The 18,239-nt window shown below is 42.3% G+C and overlaps 1 protein-coding gene across 1 annotated transcript; it reads left to right on the top strand.

The window, feature by feature from the left end:
- Positions 1-491: 491 nt before the first annotated feature.
- eif4g2b (eukaryotic translation initiation factor 4, gamma 2b) lies at positions 492-17,282 on the top strand (the record flags this gene model as incomplete). The annotated part of the gene is made up of 22 exons (XM_083893770.1): positions 492-499; positions 1,405-1,598; positions 6,179-6,287; positions 7,286-7,351; positions 7,657-7,782; positions 8,870-8,972; positions 9,119-9,250; positions 9,639-9,705; positions 9,815-9,966; positions 10,073-10,183; positions 10,366-10,548; positions 10,891-11,032; positions 11,341-11,504; positions 11,606-11,719; positions 12,085-12,213; positions 12,337-12,441; positions 12,784-12,999; positions 13,091-13,349; positions 13,466-13,670; positions 14,240-14,448; positions 14,555-14,676; positions 14,849-17,282. 22 exons carry the CDS (start codon positions 492-494, stop codon positions 14,912-14,914), a joined length of 2,982 nt encoding a protein of 993 aa, XP_083749896.1. The 3' UTR covers positions 14,915-17,282.
- Positions 17,283-18,239: the final 957 nt, after the last annotated feature.

Genomic DNA, 18,239 nt, shown 5'->3' with positions numbered 1-18,239 from the left:
CATGTATGTTCGAAAACGATCTGACACCGGTGAGGAGAAATGGCTCCGCCTTTAAGCCCCGCTGATTAGACATCTGGTGCAGGTGAGGAGGAGCCGCGCAGGTGCAAACGATCACCGGTGTCTGGGAACTGGGTCAGCCACGCCCCCTGCAGAGTCAGAGGAGAGGGGAAAGAGCAGCAGCCACAAAAACAACACTAATAATAAAATTGAGGAGAAGGTGCAGGTGGAATCGTAACACCCAGGTCTGAATCTTGTATGAACGCACAGATGAAAGCACAAACAAACAAAAACAGCGTGCCGCATGCTGAAAAAAACAAACAAAAAGAAACCTTTCCCTGGATAAATAGAGGTTCTGAAATGTGTGAGAAAGGTCACTCACTTCTCAAGGGGAGGATAAAGGACTGTTTCATTCATGTTTCTTTGTTCCTTGAAGGTCGGGGGACAAATTCATATGAGCGGGTTAAAGGGTGAACCTGGTATAAATAGCCAACATGGAGAGGTACAAACGTGCGTGATCTTGTCTGCGGCGCCGTAGCATAGGACATTAACCCGCTGTTAGCTTCGGCGAACACTTTTGAAGAAGACGCGTTGACGTGGAGGTACGGGACGGAGCGGGTGTGTCAGAGTTTCCCTAATTGCATGTTCACATAGACAGATCTGTTCGGTGGAAGCTGCTTTTCCGCTGTGAGCAAAAAAACGTAGCTGCTGCATAGTGATAAATGCATGTGGGAAAAGGTCGTCCTGGTTATTTATTGCAGCTCTTCAACAGTGCTTGTTTTTTTTTTTAATGCTCTTGAGAAACACAAATAAAAGTAAAGTTTGATCCTCATGGTTTGTGACAGCTTGACGCATGAAACCTATTCATCTGTTTTTACTAATGTACATATATATATATATAGGCCCTTTCGCTCTTTGTCAGCTGGGATTGGCACCATCGAACCTAGTAGCCCTCATGTGGAGAATAAAGCGGTAGATAATGGAACGGATGGATATATATGCATATTTCATTTCCTTGTACATCATAGGTACTTACTGTATCGTCAGTGGCATTTATTTATGGCAGCGGTAGCGTCTCCTTAACGTCAGTACATTTTCTTAAGCAGGATGACAGAACGATAGCTAATATGGCTGTACATAGTGCTAGTACATAGTAATAATACATTCTATGTCTGCTTAAAGCTGCAGTGCACTACTTTTGGACATTGCCACATGGTGAAATTGTGGTTTGCACAGACCCAGGTTCACAACCCGGTCAGAACAAGGACCTTTCTGCATGGACTTTGCATGTTCTCCCTGTGTGTGCGTGGGTTTCCGTTCCAGTCCAAAAATATGCAGAGGTTAACTGGTCACACATAAATTGCCCGTAGGTGTGAATGTTGTTCATCTCGGTGTGTTGGCTCTCAGATGGCCTAATGACCTGTCCACGGTGTATCACACCTTTCGCCCTATATGTCAGCAGATTGGATGGAGCGATAGACAGTGGATAGATGATGTGGTCGATGTGAACCGAAACAATATTTGTATGCTGTGTCCGTTGTCCAACATTTGGAAGCTCTGTCAAGAATCACAATCGGACCAGAGCGAGGGAATATTTGCGGGTATACAGCAGCAGTGCGACCTTTTATGGGGCACGTCTTCATGTTTTCAGTTATACCCAATGAGTTTGCAGCCGTGTTGCTTCACTAGCACAACGTTCCTGTTGCCGTCATCCTTCTTGACATAAAATGTGTCATTTTCTGTGTTCTGTGTTCTTCTGTTACCAACAGGAAACCAAAGTGTTGCATCATCAACCGCTCACTCCCTGCGCCCAAGAAATCGCAAGTTTAGGGTGAATTCCAATTCCTTGCTTAACCCTCAATCTCAAAAATGCGCGCTAGTGCAAGTGCTGTCCCGATTCTCAGAAAAATTAAGTTGAGGGCCAAGTTTAAGGGCTGTATCGCCCTCAATATTGAGATTTTCCGAGACCACCCTTGGGAGCAAGGGCTACCCAGAATGCATGGCGTGTTTTGACAACAAAGATGGCGCCGAAAGCAGCGAAACGAGTACGCTACAAATTAAGTATTTTCTTTGTTAATAAAGATATACAAAATGATGAAAACCATTGTATTATCTTAGTTTAGGCCCATTTTATGGATTACTTACGTCATTGCTGCGTAACATTTATTTTTATTTTACAATCTTTTGTCAATAGCCGGCCGGTGCGGACAATCGATCGTTTGCTATCGTTTACTTTTCAATAAGTCATGGTGTGTGGTAACTGTCAGCTGAATATGTCCGTGGTTGTGGTATTTGTATGAGTATCATCTTATAACTAACTGACAACCTAATAACTTGACTGACAAATGGATCGTCATAAATAATCGTGACGTAAATGTCTTCTTCTTCTTCTTTTTTTGGAGTTGACAGACTGGACGCAGCTTTCACGTTATTCTGCCCCCTACAGTCTGAAGATGTATCTGCATTTAAGGGCTGTCCCATTTCTAAGTGACAAAATTACCCTCAACAATTGGGTTTGAGGGCCAGTTAAGATTAAGGGTTGAGCTTGAGGGTTAAGATTGAGGGTTAAGATATGAATTGGAATTGGCCCTTACATCACAGCATGGCTTGGTGATCCAGCGCTGCCTCCATCTCTGAGTTTAAATGTGTTCTTTTGTGATTTTGGTGTTTCTTTTGTGATATTAAAACACAGCACAGGTCATGATGGAGAGTTGGAGGAAACACAGCTGAGACTGCAATGGCTTTCCCTCGATTGATAATGTTTCAGGTGAGTTTTATTATAAGTTACTTGAGCCTTTGTCTCATTTCCCCTTGCAAGTAATCATCGCCCAGCTGAGGCATCTATCTTCAAACTATATCTGTGTGGATATCAAAGCAAGGTCCCGAGCTAATTAAATCTGTAATCACTTTTAGAAACACAAAAGAAGGGTTGAGGTGGTTATGAGGGTTGTCTGGTGGGATGAATGAGGGCCAGCGAATTGTTATTTAATTGGGTCAGAGATCTTTATCTCCATAATGCATTGCGAATGGCTTCCACAGACCTACAAGATGAAGGTTTTCTCCAAGGTGGCAGGATGGGAAAAAAAATGAAGATAGAGAGGGAGAACGAGGTTAGACAGAACAACACAGGTATTATATTTCGTCTACAGAGTCTGAAGTCAGTGGTTATGATAGGGGAAGGTAATACAATTCAGGAGAGACGCTGGTATATAGTGGGCAACTGATGGAGCCCAAAACGGAAGAGAAGCAAAAGGCTGTGGATCCTCTTGATGTCAACTGAGGAATCATTCTGCCCTCTAGTGGAAATCGGGACAAAATACATATAAGTACAATACTCATTTCTGACTCGTGCAACATCCCAGTCCTGCTGCAATTGACTCATTTTAAAGCAAGTTGCATGATGTTTCGTATATGTGTCACAAATGCACAAAACGGCGACTCAGCATTTCAGTATCTATGTATTTGAGAGCTGCATAATTGTGTCATGTGATGTGAAAATATGTGTAAATATAAGGATATACTACTGTATATTCCTTGAACCGCATATTTTCTTCTTGTATAGTCTATGTACTCCAGCTTTGCAGACCTGCATGTATAAGATCTTTTTGTATTATGCAGAGCATGATTTCATCAGCAGTAATGCTGACTGATGTATTGTTGTGATCATATGAAACCCGTCAGCCGTGTTTGATTATGTATTTAATATGCCATTACATCCTCAAGCTATAAAAAAAAAAAAACGAGCAGTGATTGACAATTAGTTAAATTGCCATGCCAAAAAGTTCTTATTTATCTTATTTTACAAAACTGTTATTTCTTAGTAACATTGTGGTGCAGGGAAGGTCAAGAGGTGGCAGGTTGTGTAACTCAAAATGCTGGGCTGTGGTGTCTAGGGTGATGGAGGTCCCCAATTATTTTTCTGGCTGCATGGAGTAGAGGAGGTCATGACCCCGTGTGTGCCCTTCTCAGCAGAGTCAGTGATGTATGGCAATTTGCCCTTGGCCTGCACTGATATGGCTCCAAAACCTTCCAGTTGTGGCTAAAGTGAAAATGGAGTCAATTCTAAAAGTTGAAGGCTGAACAGAGACTGGCAGTGGGCAGACGATTATATTCAGCTGCTCCGGTATATCAGCAAAGGTAACAGGGTGTAAGACCTCTCCACAGGGTCATGGATTCACGCTCCCTGGTGACTGATCCACATCCATCCAATGCCAACTAGTTATTTTTTGTTGGATCATCCATCCATTCATCCATCTACCCATCTGTCTATTTATTAGGAATACCTGCACACATATTCATATGGCAGCAGTGTAATGAACAAAATCATGATTGATGAGTCAAGGGGGGTCAGTGTGTGTGTCCTTGGGTTCCACTCAGTTGTGCACTGAAAAATCCACAACCAAATAAACAACACAGCTAAATTCTTTCTTTGGACATTGTGAGAATGATGATTAATGTAGTATTAAAGATAATACTGGTGTATTATGCTTAATCCTAGGGGTCCGCATGATGTCTGCAAAATAAAATCAAGAAAAAATTTATTATAAGCACAGCTACACAGCCAGAATCCATTATAGTTTTCCAGAGCTCAAGCTTGTTTAATAATAATTTACAGATTAATTTAGTGTTGGTGGAAAAAACATTATATACTTATTTGTAATTGAATGCCCTAATCTCCATTATTCTGAGCCAATAAATAACATCTTTGCCTGCACTGCAGATGTTAAATTACATGTCAATCAACTGAAGGAGGCGGTCTTTTAAGCATTTGGCTGTATCCCATTGGATAACGTTTGTTGCTGGAAACACCTTAAAAACAAAGCTTTGCTGTGATTGGCTAGGATCGACATGGCAACAAAATAAGGGGCCAATGTGATTTGTTGACTTTTCTTCCCCCATAAGGTAGCAGGCGTTTGAGGACTCTCCAAGCTAGCTACAACAAACAAGCCAGGCTGCGAGCAGGGGATTGACGTGCGTGTGTCTGCGGTCATCTTCCTGCTTTTAGCTCTGCTGCTCTCCGTCGCAAAAGCCGCTTTTCTTTTGCAACATTCTTATTTCTTCTTTGGTAGTGACACAAAAATATAAAACTGAAGTTGCCTTAGTAAAGGTAAGGCAGAGTTCCTCCCTTGCAAGACCGCGCCGGTTCATCCAAAATGGCTTCTGCTAGCTAGCAAGTGAAAATACCAATGGTTTATAGCAGCGACTAGCTAAAGCTAACCGTAGCATTTTAGCCTCAGAGCCGGCAGATAGTATTGCTTATCAATGGCTCAGCTGATATACAATCAAGTAGAAAATGGCGTCGTCGTCAAGCTAGCCTCACAAGTATTTGCATGCAAATGAAGATGACGCGCCGTTGCTTAACTGTCACTTTAGTCTGGCTGGTCATTATGTTCCACTAGATCTGATGCTTGACGGGGCCACTTGAAAATGGCTTTAAATCCTTGAAAAGAGCTTTAAAATCAGAGTCGCGGTGCAAGCACGATCGGATGTAAGCGTTAGCTGCTAACCACGCTGCCCTGCCCTGTTCCACTGCATTATGATGCGGCGTTATTGTTGCTTGTGCAGGCTCGTCCTGTCCTGTCATCCAGCAGAAAAACAAACGGACCCAGCGTGCACGTTTGCGGTCATTCCAGTGTGACCGCAAACATTCAACCTCCTTACAAGTCACACAGCCAATTGAGCCCGCAATAGGGTGTTCAAAATAGTTTCAGGTAAACATCACTGCGGTCGTGACGTAGCCGAGATGGAGATTTAGCAACATAGCTGGCTAATTGGATACCGTTAGCTGATGGTGTTAGCCTGTTAGCTGAACTACCTCTGCTTTGTTGTGGCCGTTATAAGAGGAGCATTGATTTATACGCTTGATGTGATTATATCGAGCGAGCCCACCATTGATTAACCAATGCACGTGTGTCTGGCACCATTTTTAATCAACTACACTGAAAAACGACGTTATAGTTACATTTAGAGTTTGCATCAGGGGCTCGGCCTGCAAAAAAATTACATGTTTATTAAACAATGCAGGTTAACTAAATGTCTTCTAATATAATGCTTTACTCATGGTGTCCACTTGAATACCTGTATAATAATGCCAAAGGTTATTGTGTCTACTCTAAGATTATGTCGTGTTTTTTTGCCTTCTCCGGTTACTAATTGCATGCATCCTTTCTCTCTTCCCCAGCACCGTTTTCCCCATCCCTCCCTATTATTCTTATTCTTTTAAGTATTCTTCATTGTCAAGCCGCCAAAGTGGAGAGTGTGATTGCAGAAGGGGGTGCTTCTCGTTTCAGGTAACAAACCAAAGATGGTACAGGAAATACCATGGCATCTGTATTTTTAATTTTTTTTGCACGGTTAGCGTTCAGCCAGCATTTTGGATAAGAACTTCCGGCCTTTAGAACAAAGCAGGATGTGGAAGGCTCAAAATGGCTGTCAGACACTTTTCTTTGTGAACCCTTTTATGTAAAAAACGAATGGGTGGTAGGCATAATGAATCAGGGTGGAGGGGGGGGGGGGGTTGTCCTGTTGTGGCGACGGCTGCACACATCTAGCACGAGAGGCCCACAGTTAACGGGACGTCACACACTGCATCAGTGTTTCCATTATGTTGTCTGAATGTAAAAAACTAGCATGCTCCAGTCTGTCTTGGATCATCTTCCTGCAGGCGTACAAAGTCAAACATCCCTGTTATTTCAGTTTGAGAACTTGTAATGTCAAATCGCTATAGGCTTTAAGAATGCCTTAAACGTGGACGCCCTGAATAAATAATCAGCCCCATTTACCGCTGTATTTATTTGTACATCCTTGTACTGTAATGCGTTTGAGGATTAGTCCATCTATCTGTTTGTCTGCTGTACTGTGCATTTCTCTGGCTTTATTACATAATGTTTTGGGCATTTAAATAATGTTTTTGTCTAATTAATCGTTAAAGGTCGAGACTGACAATTGCTTTCACCAGTTTGTGCAAGGTTTTTGGGTAATGGCAAAGCTAGAGGAAGCTGTTAAACCCAACAATGTGTGTTAAACCAGAAATTAGAAAATCACACTGTCAGTTGTCTGACAGCCTTGAGGTAGCGTTGACAAGAGAGCGGAGGGGATAGCATGCAATTACAGACTCCTATTTTAAATGTTTTATCACCGGAAGGGATGTGATTTTGGCCTATGAAGCTGAATTAATTTGCATTGCAGTTAATCTTGTTTCCTATGAAGTGAAGATAAAAAAAAAAAAATGTTGGAACTTTTGCAGTGTTACACTTCATATATTCAATCGTTGTTTTTGTTTCTGCAGTGCTTCTTCAGGGGGAGGAGGTGGTAGGGGTGCACCTCAGCACTATCCCAAGACTGTCGGCAACAGGTTTGTCCTTTTTTCTTTTTTAAAAGCATGTGTAATACATAGTCTTTTAATTACACAATGCCACAAATTACTAGCGTTAATAATCCCACATCTTTGCTGAATAAAAAAGCCTCAATTGAAAGAAAACTGAGTTAGTGCCATGCTTTAAACTTTATTGATAAAATTATTGTGGTCCTGCTGTGCAAGTTGAACTGCTAAGCTCAATAAGGTAGTGCAGCCTTTTATGGCTATAACCAATAATTATGCTCATTGTCTAGCATCATCCACCACGTCTTCACTTATTGTCTTCCTTGGTTCTCCTGCAGCGAGTTCCTGGGGAAAACCCCAGGGCAAAGCTCTCAGAGATGGGTTCCTTCACGAAGCACTAGACGAGATGTCAACTCCGGCAACGAAAAAGAGCGACACGATGCAATCTTCAGGAAAGTGAGGGGGTAAGTTTCAACTCTATATGGTAAATCTCAGGATTTCATATGCATCTCAAAGGACAATACTTTCTTATATTTTGGCGGGCTGATTTCTCTAGTATGCTGCAGATATTGACATCCATTTTATTACATTTATTTTTCTGACCGTCTTGTAGATTGTTTCTTGGCAGTGTTGACAGTTGTTGCAGGTGCTGGAGTAGCAATCATTCTTCTGAAGGCACCTGTATGCTGAGAAGTAGTCTCCCAACAGCCAAATTGGGAGTGTTTGTTCTCTCTGAACTGCTCAGTGATTGTTCAATGTTGGCATAATGCTGAGTTTTTATGAAGGCATGTGTTTTGCTAAATGCACTCAGGGCCTGTTCCCCGGCGTGTCAGCTGATGATTATGAGTACAAAAGCTTAGGAGATGACACGTTTTGCCTTAGATATGTAGGCTCGCTAGTGGCCACCACATGATACAGATGTTGACTCTGCAGCCTGAGATCAGAAATACTGAGAAACCAACTAACTGCACATGACATCTTGTGTGCAATAATTGAGCCAGAGTTAGACAGAGGCCTTTGCCTTGTTGCTGTGTGTTTGTATTTTACTTGGTTTAATTTTTTTTTTGTGTTTTTTTTAATGAAAATGACATTTGTCACCAAATGTGAAGGTCCCGTTTGTTTGTAAATCACTGTGCACCCATTGCAGAGTGAAACTCTGTTGATAGTGTGAAAGCAGCATTGACTCAATCACAAGAAAAGTGTGCAAAATCCTTGAGTTTAACAATTTACCAAGGATTATTTTTAAAAGCCAGTCTGGTGCAGCAGGAGATTGTCTGGGTCAGATGTGTTCAAGGCAACAAGAATGTCTGGAACATCCAGGCGAGGGGTGGAGCCTGCGTTGACAATGCAGGAGTTGTGATACTTGACCTCTTTACGGTTGTGAGCTGTCCAAAAACCTGAATCAGGAGCTTGCAGGAAGAATTATGGAAAATGCCTGACTTTTTTTCAGACACGTTCCTTGTCACTTTTTAGGGCACAGATATGTGTAATTTAGTGCATGTTTGAAATAATGTGTGAAATATACTGACCTTCTGCTGGCATCTTTTTCAGCATACTCAACAAACTCACGCCTGATAAGTTTGACAAGCTATGCCTTGAGCTCCTGAACGTGGGCGTAGATTCAAAACTCGTCCTTAAAGGAATCATCTTGCTGGTAAGTGTACATCTGTGTTGTTTTGTACTCGCAGTCAAATGAAAGTGCATTCATCAACACTTGGCAGACTGCACCAAGTGACTCATGCCCATGGTATAATGGCCTTAAATCATCGCTCTCTGGTTTCTCTCATCTCTGTGGTTCAGATTGTAGACAAAGCCCTAGAAGAGCCGAAGTATAGCTCGCTCTATGCTCAGCTATGTCTGCGCTTGGCAGAGGACGCACCAAACTTTGATGGCCCTTCATCTGAGCTCCAAACATCCCAAAAGCAGAGCACAGTGAGTGGAACTCTTAAAACGCCATGTTAAGCTCTAGTACACGTTGTCTTCTTCAAAGCTTATATTAGCTCTTACTGCATTTGTTTATTTGAATTCACAAGTTGTTAGGTTTGTTTCAGACTTTTTTAGTGACAAGTTTATTTCCGTTTTTATTGCTTTTTGAATAAAATATATTTTATATTCAGTATATTCTCATTTATTAGGAAAAAAATATTTTTACCTGAACACTGAGTGTCACTTTTCCTCCATTTGTCTGCAGTATCAATACAGAACTCCTGTTATCTTTAAATACAACTCTTTTTTTTCTTTTTATTTTACAATCTGTGCATTCCGTAAAACATTTTTAATTTTACCTGTCAATTATTTTGTTGTCATTGTTTTGTTGTAGACCTTCAGAAGACTGCTGATTTCCAAGCTTCAAGATGAATTTGAAAACCGCACCAGAAATGTTGAAAGTAAGTCACGCTCTTGTTTAAGAAAAAAAAAAAAAACAGGCATCAGCTGATTTTACCTTGGCTTGTTCTATAATAAGTGCATCTCATCATGTCATTTTTTTCCCCCCAGTCTATGACAAACATGACAACCCTCTTACTTCTGAAGAGGAGGAGCAGCGTGCCATTGCCAAGATCAAGATGCTTGGCAACATTAAATTCATCGGGGAACTTGGCAAACTCGACCTCATCCATGAATCTATCCTTCATAAGTGCATCAAAACAGTGCGTGCCTACTCCTAACTCGTAGCTCCATGCATACCTCCATGAAAACTGAATAGGATACCTCATCTCACCTGTGCTTGCTTTCTCTTTTCGATCTATTCTGAAGCTTCTGGAAAAGAAGAAGAGAGTCCAGCTCAAGGATATGGGGGAGGATCTGGAGTGCCTCTGTCAGATAATGAGAACAGTGGGGCCGAGACTCGACCATGAGAAAGCAAAGGTAACGGCTTCAGACTTTCATGGCTGAAAATTTATTCTAAAAATGCAGATCCTGCTTTTGATGTCCAACTAAAATCCAAAAAAGTTTTTTGAAAAGTTCCCACAAAGCACTGAGCCATAGGATTAAGCTCTCGACCCATCACTGACAGTTTCTCATTCCCACTCTCCTCTCTTTTTCTTTAGTCTTTAATGGATCAGTACTTTGGCCGTATGCGATCCTTAATGAATCACAAGGAATTGCCCGCTAGGATCCGCTTCCTGCTGCAAGACAGAGTGGAACTGCGAGAAAACAACTGGATCCCCCGTAAGGCTTTCATTGACAACGGACCAAAGACGATTATCCAGATCCGTCAGGAGGCAGTGAAAGTGAGTCCCTTGGAGATGTTTTGTTGTTTTGACTCGCCTCCTTTCTGAGAGGATTAATAATCGTTGTCACTTTGGACAACGGAAGCAGGGTTGCATTAAATGACTCCATAAATATAAACCTGTTTCCTTTACAAATTGCTAGTCTCTTTACATAAGCCCCTATTACAAGCACTGTGAGTCAGCAGGGCAATATCCTGATGATTAAGCACAGGATGCAAATACGTCTCTGTTTTGATAACAACTAGAGTTAATTTAAGAACTCGAGCTGAGTTCTGGGTTTGGCTATTCATCATGTCAGGCACTTTAATCACGGTGGTGATGGTGTCTTCTTTGTTCTCACAGGATTTGGGTGTTTTCATCCCAGCACCCATGTCTCAGGGGATGAGAATGGACTTCTTCCTGGAAAGCCCCTTCATGCCCAACAGACTGAAACTTGACAGGGAGACTCTTGGGGGATTGGCAGACATGTTTGGACAGATGCCAGGTAAAGGCTTTGTTTTGTGCATCCCACATGTCATGGTGGTTGTATAAGGCCCTGACACATAGTTAGAGCTAACTGTTCTTTGTTGGAAACCTAGCAAACTTTAGCTGTGTAACAAAAGGCTCACCTAGGGTTAAACTGTATATTTATGATGTTATACTGGTAATTTCAAACCCAGGATAGAATTACACAGTACTGTATATACAGAAATAATTCACAAATAATAAAATGATATTTGTCTGAGATTCTCCTGTGAAGTGTTCAAACAATAATGTTATAAAGTTTTTTTTCAGTGATGTTTGTTTTTCCAGGTTGTGGAATTGGAACTGGTCCAGGCGTTATTCAGGATAGGTACTCGCCCACAATGGGACGCCATCGCACCAATCCGCTCTTCAACGGCCACAACGCCCACATCGCCGCTCCACCACAGTCACAGTTCGACATGGGGCCCAAGTCTTTTGTTAAGTCCAACCAGGTAACCCTGCCAGCAGTGGATATTTATAATCAGTTGGTAAAATAGTTATAAGTCCTGAAGTCAGAGTTGAACAAAAGTAATACTTTCTCCTTTTTTGACAGGTTCAGAACCAGCATTTTCTCAACCAGAACCAGAACCACTTGGCCCAGCAGCAGGTCCAGTCCAAGGACTTGCCTCCACGATTCAGCAAGAAAGGACAGCTCAATGCTGATGAGGTAAATGGACATTTTGGGACATCTGTAATCTGTAATCGCATAAGTCTGAGTTGGTACAGTCCAGCTGCCAGTGTTTGGTCTCTTCATGCTCACTGATTAGAAAAGACGCGTTATCTGAGGAATACAACCAGCTACTACTCTTGTCTTCTACCTTTGCCTCCATCTTTCTTTAATCTCCTCTGTCTTTGCTGAACTCCCTCCTCTCCCTCTACTCTTTTCTTTAAACTCGTAGCTGGTCCACTGATTGCGATTATGAGATATGAGAGCATGGATTGCACCAAAGTGCAGTTTTGGTGTTTTATAAAGACGACTGCTAATCCTGTTCTATTCTATCCTGTGTCCATGATGTCCTCGCGGTCACACAGATCAGCCTCAGGCCTGCGCAGTCATTCCTTCTCAACAAGAACCAGGTTCCCAAGCTTCAGCCTCAGATCCCGACCATGATGCCACCCAGTGCTCAACCCCCACGTACTCAAACCCCACCCCTGGGACAGGTAAGAGCAAGCGATGCCTAATTTTCCACTGGATTGATAAAGCTTGTGTAGATAGAGGAGAGAAGGTAGAGGACAATTAAATGCAGAAAAAGACATGATATTCATCAAACCCTTTGTACTCAGCCTCAACAGCTTGGCTTGAAGACCAACCCTCCACCCATCCAAGAGAAACCTCAGAAGACGAACAAGAAACCACCACCTGCGAGGGAGGAACTGCTTAAGATGACGGTAAGTTGAAGCATATAGTAAAAATCCTTTTTTGTCCTTGCTTAAATTTAACCAGGAAAATCCGATTGAGAATTGAGACAAATTTTCACATTTAAAACACAAGCAGAAAACGGTTAAAAATAATCCAGATTAAATTTACAAGCACATTATGAAGTGCATGTTGTAGAGACGGCCTTAAGAACTATGTTTGGATTTGAAAGCATTCAATTAAATTAACTGGAAAAAAGCCCCTTTACCCAATTCCTTACAGGCATATGGAACATTATGAGCACATGAATGCCCAAATGTTTGTGAAAACTGTTGTTAAAAAGATCGTTTTAAAATCTGTATCTTCTCTTCCAGGAGGCAATCATGACTGAGTACTTGAACAGCAAGAACCTGACTGAGGCCGTGAACGGTGTGCGAGAGATGAAGGCTCCTAAGCATTTCCTCCCAGAGATGCTCAGCAAGATCATTGTATTTTCCTTGGATCGTACCGACGAGGACAAGGAGCATGTGAGCACTCTGATCCACACGCTCCGCACAGAGGGCCTCATCACTGGAGAGAACTTCATGCAGGTATGATGTGAAAATGTCACCGTTTATTTTCGATGACGCATTTTACACCGAGTCTTGTAGTTGCACTTTGACATCCCATCCGCTCCCACAGGCCTTCCTTAATGTCCTGGACCAGTGCCCCAAGATCGAGGTGGACGTGCCACTGGTGAAGTCCTACCTGGCCCAGTTTGCGGCGCGGGCCATCATCGCAGAGCTGGTGAGTGTGGCGGAGCTGGCTCACCCCTTGGAGAACGGCACCCACTTCCCTCTCTTCCTGCTCTGCCTGCAACAGACGGCCAAGCTGAAGGACCGGGAGTGGCTCACTGACCTCTTCCAACAGAGCAAGGTCAACATGCAGAAGATGCTTCCAGGTAGTGACCCATCAAGAAGCTGTTTTGTTAAGAAACAATTGTTTCGTCAGTATAAGTGACGAATGATGAATGATTGCGAGTCGCTTCAGGATTTTGAATAATTGTCTGCTCTGTAGAAATCGATCAGAACAAGGACCGCATGCTTGAGATCCTGGAGGGGAAGGGCCTGAGCTTCCTGTTCCCGCTGCTGAAGCTGGAGAAGGAGCTGCTCAAGCAGATAAAGGCAGACCCCTCTCCACAGTCCATCTACAAGTGGATTAAAGACAACATCTCTCCCAAGCTCCACACCGATAAGGGTTTTGTCAACATCCTCATGACCAGGTAATTATAATCCAATGACACTGAGGCAAGGACTGTATTTAAGTATGAGACATTTGTCTTAATCAACAAACACAGTATTGATCAAGTAAATCAGACCTAACATAATGACATTATAGACATTTTGGCTTTTTTGAAGTATTGGTGTGCGAGTGCTGCGTTGTGCTGGGAACCAGGCTGATTTTGTCCACCAGTACGCTATGCCCGAATGATTTCATTCCTGCTTACTTCATTGTTGGAAAGTCTTTTCCAACTTTAAAACTAAACTATGTTAATTCATCTGCACCAAAGTCCATACAGAAAATCAAAGTTTTTAGGCCATGGAGAGACGGGAGCTGCTTGCCTGGTGCTGCCTTGTTTGGTAATTTTGCATCATTTAGATCAATCTGATCAAACCCTACTGTCACAAAATAACATTTGAATTTACTCAAGAAGCTCCTGGGTGCCATGATTTAAAACAGCTGATTTTTATCAATGGTGCAGGGAGTGCGTGGTTTTAAAAAGCGACACAGACTTGAGTCTGAGGAAAATCTGCGTTGTAAAATTCAATGTCCTGTATATCCTTTCCCCAGTTTCCTCCAGTACATCGCCCAGGAGCTGTGCATGGTGGAGAATGACGAGCAGCTAGCAGCCCCCTCCAAAGAGCAGCTGGAGCAGGAGAAACAGCTGCTGCTGGCCTTCAAGCCCGTCATGCAGAAGTTCCTGCATGACCATACTGAGCTGCAGGTCAGCGCGCTCTATGCCCTGCAGGTCCAATGCAATGCCAACGGGTTCCCGAAAGGTAAGCGAACCCCAGAGATAGCTCACCCAGGCTGCGTGTAGGACGTTTCATGTTATTCCAATATAGTAAACATTCACTCACAAGTATTTCAATTCTCTGCAATAAGGCATGCTGCTGCGCTACTTTGTCAACTTCTACGACATGGAGATCATTGAAGAAGAAGCCTTCCTCGCATGGAAAGAAGACATTACCCAAGAATTCCCTGGAAAAGGAAAAGCTTTATTCCAGGTACAGTCACATTATCGCCGTCTATTTCTGTACGCACGCACACCAGAGAGGTCATACTGAATGCATATGACCAGACCACACAATCGGCACAGATATTTCTATGCATCATACACATGTTTTAGATCAACTTGAGAATGAATTCAAAGACATCCACCTCGTTTGTCCACATCAGGTTAACCAGTGGCTCACCTGGCTGGAGACAGCAGAGGAGGAGGAGTCGGAGGATGAAGCAGACTGAGAAGCGAAGCAGAAGCACCGTGGTGTAGATGATGACCTTCTCTGATTATTACACTTGCCTTTCCTGTGTTAAGCATCTTAATTGCATAATTAAAACCACTACAACGTGGCTTTCAGCTGCTTCTGTCACTCGAATATAAAAAACGAAAGCTTGTACCCGTGGATCATCACGTGTCACCATCCTGCGCCATGATGATAGGCTGAGACGCATCCTTTTGATCTGATGCCTAATGGATGTTAGATTTTTGGATCCGTGTCCTGATCAGCCACATGAAGTCTTGAGTGGCTCCATCAAGTTTATAATTTTTTTTTCTCACTATTTTGCATGTTTTTCAGTTCCATTTTTTTCCCTGATTTCCCCCTTTAGTAATGGTCTTTATTCAAAGGTCCTATATGCAATAATTGAGCACCACAAGTTGTCACAGTTGAGCACACCAAAACAAAACGACATACAGGTCCAGGAGATGAGCTAGTTTTGGGTCATTATGCAGCTCATAGAGCTCTCCCATCACGAAAATGCCAGACCAGTTATAACCCTGGTCTTTTCTCTGAAGCCTTTTTTTAGCCAAAGAACTCGCGTTCTCTGGAAGTAAAACCAGAGAATCGCCTTCAGCTGGATGCATCGACCTACTTTCTGCCACGACAGAGCAGCTCATTTTGATGCGTCCCTTGCTGCGTTCAAGTGGAACTTGTGACCTCGTAATCATTGACCAGCACATCGTGTACAGGACATCCTGAACTCTTGAGCTTTTAGAAAAACGTAGAGTTGAAAAAATGGTCATGAATGGAACGAGGGAGATGTTCAAATGTGCTCATCTTGCGAGCGCAGTGAACAACTCCATTTGAACGCAGCATTGTTCATAAAAGAGGGTCTGGCATTTCTGGTGGTACTCGAATGCAGCAGTCGGACCAGCTTCCAAAACTGAGGCCCAGTTATGACACAGGAGTGTGACATAACTTGCTGCTCAAGACATCCATTTGTGTTTGTTTATTCTGATATTTTGTGATGCAGAATGTTGCATATTGCACCTTTTTTTTTTTTAAGACTGCGTATGATTTCCCCCTTAAATAAGGACGATTAGTGGTGAGCTTCATTAATTCTAGTTACAAGTGTTAGACAAAGTAACTTAAGGTATTGTCAGTGATCTGCTTTGTGTAAGGGCCCAGCCTCGACACACAAACACATGGACCCTGTTCAGCTCTGGAGTTAACATGTTCTGAGTGATCCAATCACAAATGTTTGGCTTTAAATCCAGGTCCAATCCAGCCAGATAAATTCTGATCTTCAGATTCGATCACAAAATTCAGAGGTTGTCTCTCTGGGACGTCTGTGTCCGTACTTTATTTTACATATGTGACTGAATCCAGTGGGAGGGAAAAAGGACCGCCTTAACCAATCCAGACACAAAACAGACAACTGCATCTTTGCTAGAGAGGAAAAACATGGGACGAGATCACAATTAGTCACAGTAGATTCACCCAGAATGCAGTTTTTGTCAGGTTTGAAGAAGGACACACATCGGAGGGGATTAAAAAAAACTCAGTCAGGCATAATTAATGGGCCCACTGAAGCAGAAGCTGGCAAAGCAATAAATTAAAGTGCATGTTTAGTCCACCTATGCTTAACTTAAAAGTTGTTAACCGCTTCTTTTTTCTTCTTTCTTTTTGTTAATTAAAAGTGCTCTTCATAGACGACAGTGAGCAACTTCCATTTATTGTGGTTTGTGTTTTATCTCTTCCTTTTTTGTTGTTGTCTTTTCATTTCATGAGTGGTTGCAATACTTAATAATCCTTCAAAATGTAACAAAACGTAGAGAAAGAAGAGAAACCGTAGTTATTGGTGTGCTGCCGTAAATGTTTCAAAGTTGCCTGTGTTTCTACCTCTGAGTTTGATGGGCTTTTTTCTCTTTTTTTTTTTCTTTTGTGCTGGGACTATGAAATCGATTCTAGAGCCCAAGCAGATGCAGAGGTCTTTGATTTAGTCATGACCTTAATTGCACAATAAATTTATTGAAGTAAAAAAAATGTTTCCAGTGAGACTTCAAATGGTTAATAAGCGTCGACGTGTGAGAATGAAAAGAGGCTCGTTTCAATGAATTGAATAGATGTCCTCTTTACACAAACGTACCTGATGAGAAGGCGTTAAACGCCTCATCTGCAATTTGTTTACTTTGAATGTTCAGTATGGAAAATGAAAATATAAGAGTTTTTAACAGTTTACTTGAATTGGCTGAATTAAATGTTATGTATAGGATGCAACATCCCCATCCACCCCGATGGCTAAAAACAAAATATGAGCGAAACATATGATGATTTACACGGCAATGCATTTGAATCATGTTGTAAGGCATTCATAATTAGTGTGCACCTCTATTGCTTTAATGTCAATAAAGTCCAGTACATGAGCACCAAAGACATTTTCCATTTTATTTATTTGAATGTTTCACTTGCACTATGGAAACGCCTGACCTCATGTCAGTCCTGGTCTGTGGGGATCCAGAAGTAGTCGACCACCTTCCTGCTCCTGCGCGTTGGGGTGGAGTCGGGCCGCTCCCCTCCGGCGGCAGGCAGCTCGCCGAAGTGAGTCGGGCCCAGGTCCCTCCCTGCGTTTGGAGCAGAGACTCTGAGCATGGTCCTGAGAAAATAAATGTTGGACATATATAAAGATGCATCTCCAGACTTACTGTCATATTGCTGGAAAAAGCATCCATCAGCCATAATAGTAAATCCAGCACTCAATTGCATTGATATAACGTTTAAAGAAAGAGTTTGGCCATCTGATAATGATCCATTTATTTGATTCAGGTGTGTTTGAGCAGGGAAACACCTGCAGTACAGTGGCTCCCCCAGGACCAGGAGTGAGAAACCCTGCTGTATTTCCTGGGAATAGCAACCAAAAAGACTGGATTATGTTCATGAAATATTCACGGAGGCCCGTCGTTTTAGGTAAATACATTATTTCAATTTCTTGGTGGGAATTAAATGAGTGTAATGAAGATGTAGCAAAGCTTTAACATTGGATGGGGAAAACAGCTAGCATGCTAGGTAGCTTTGAAATTAAAGCGTAAACATGTTTAGGAAATTTCTCATTTTAATTTATATAAAATGTAGTAAAGGGTGTTTTAAAGAGCTATTGTCTTTTGTCAAGTGTAACACTGGCATGTGCAAGCTGTATCTTTGTGTGATGCTACGTTAAGCTACGCTAGGCTAATGATCTACTTCAGGGTTTCTCACTCCTGGTCCTGGGGAGCCACTGTCCTGCATGTTTTAGGTGCTTCCCTGCTCCAACACACCTGATTCAAATAAATGGGTCGTTATCAGGCTTC

This window comes from Microchirus variegatus, assembly GCF_963457635.1.
Source record: "Microchirus variegatus genome assembly, chromosome: 8".
In the NCBI taxonomy this organism is placed as follows: Eukaryota; Metazoa; Chordata; class Actinopteri; order Pleuronectiformes; family Soleidae; genus Microchirus; species Microchirus variegatus.
This window is presented reverse-complemented; position numbering and strand designations above follow the sequence as displayed.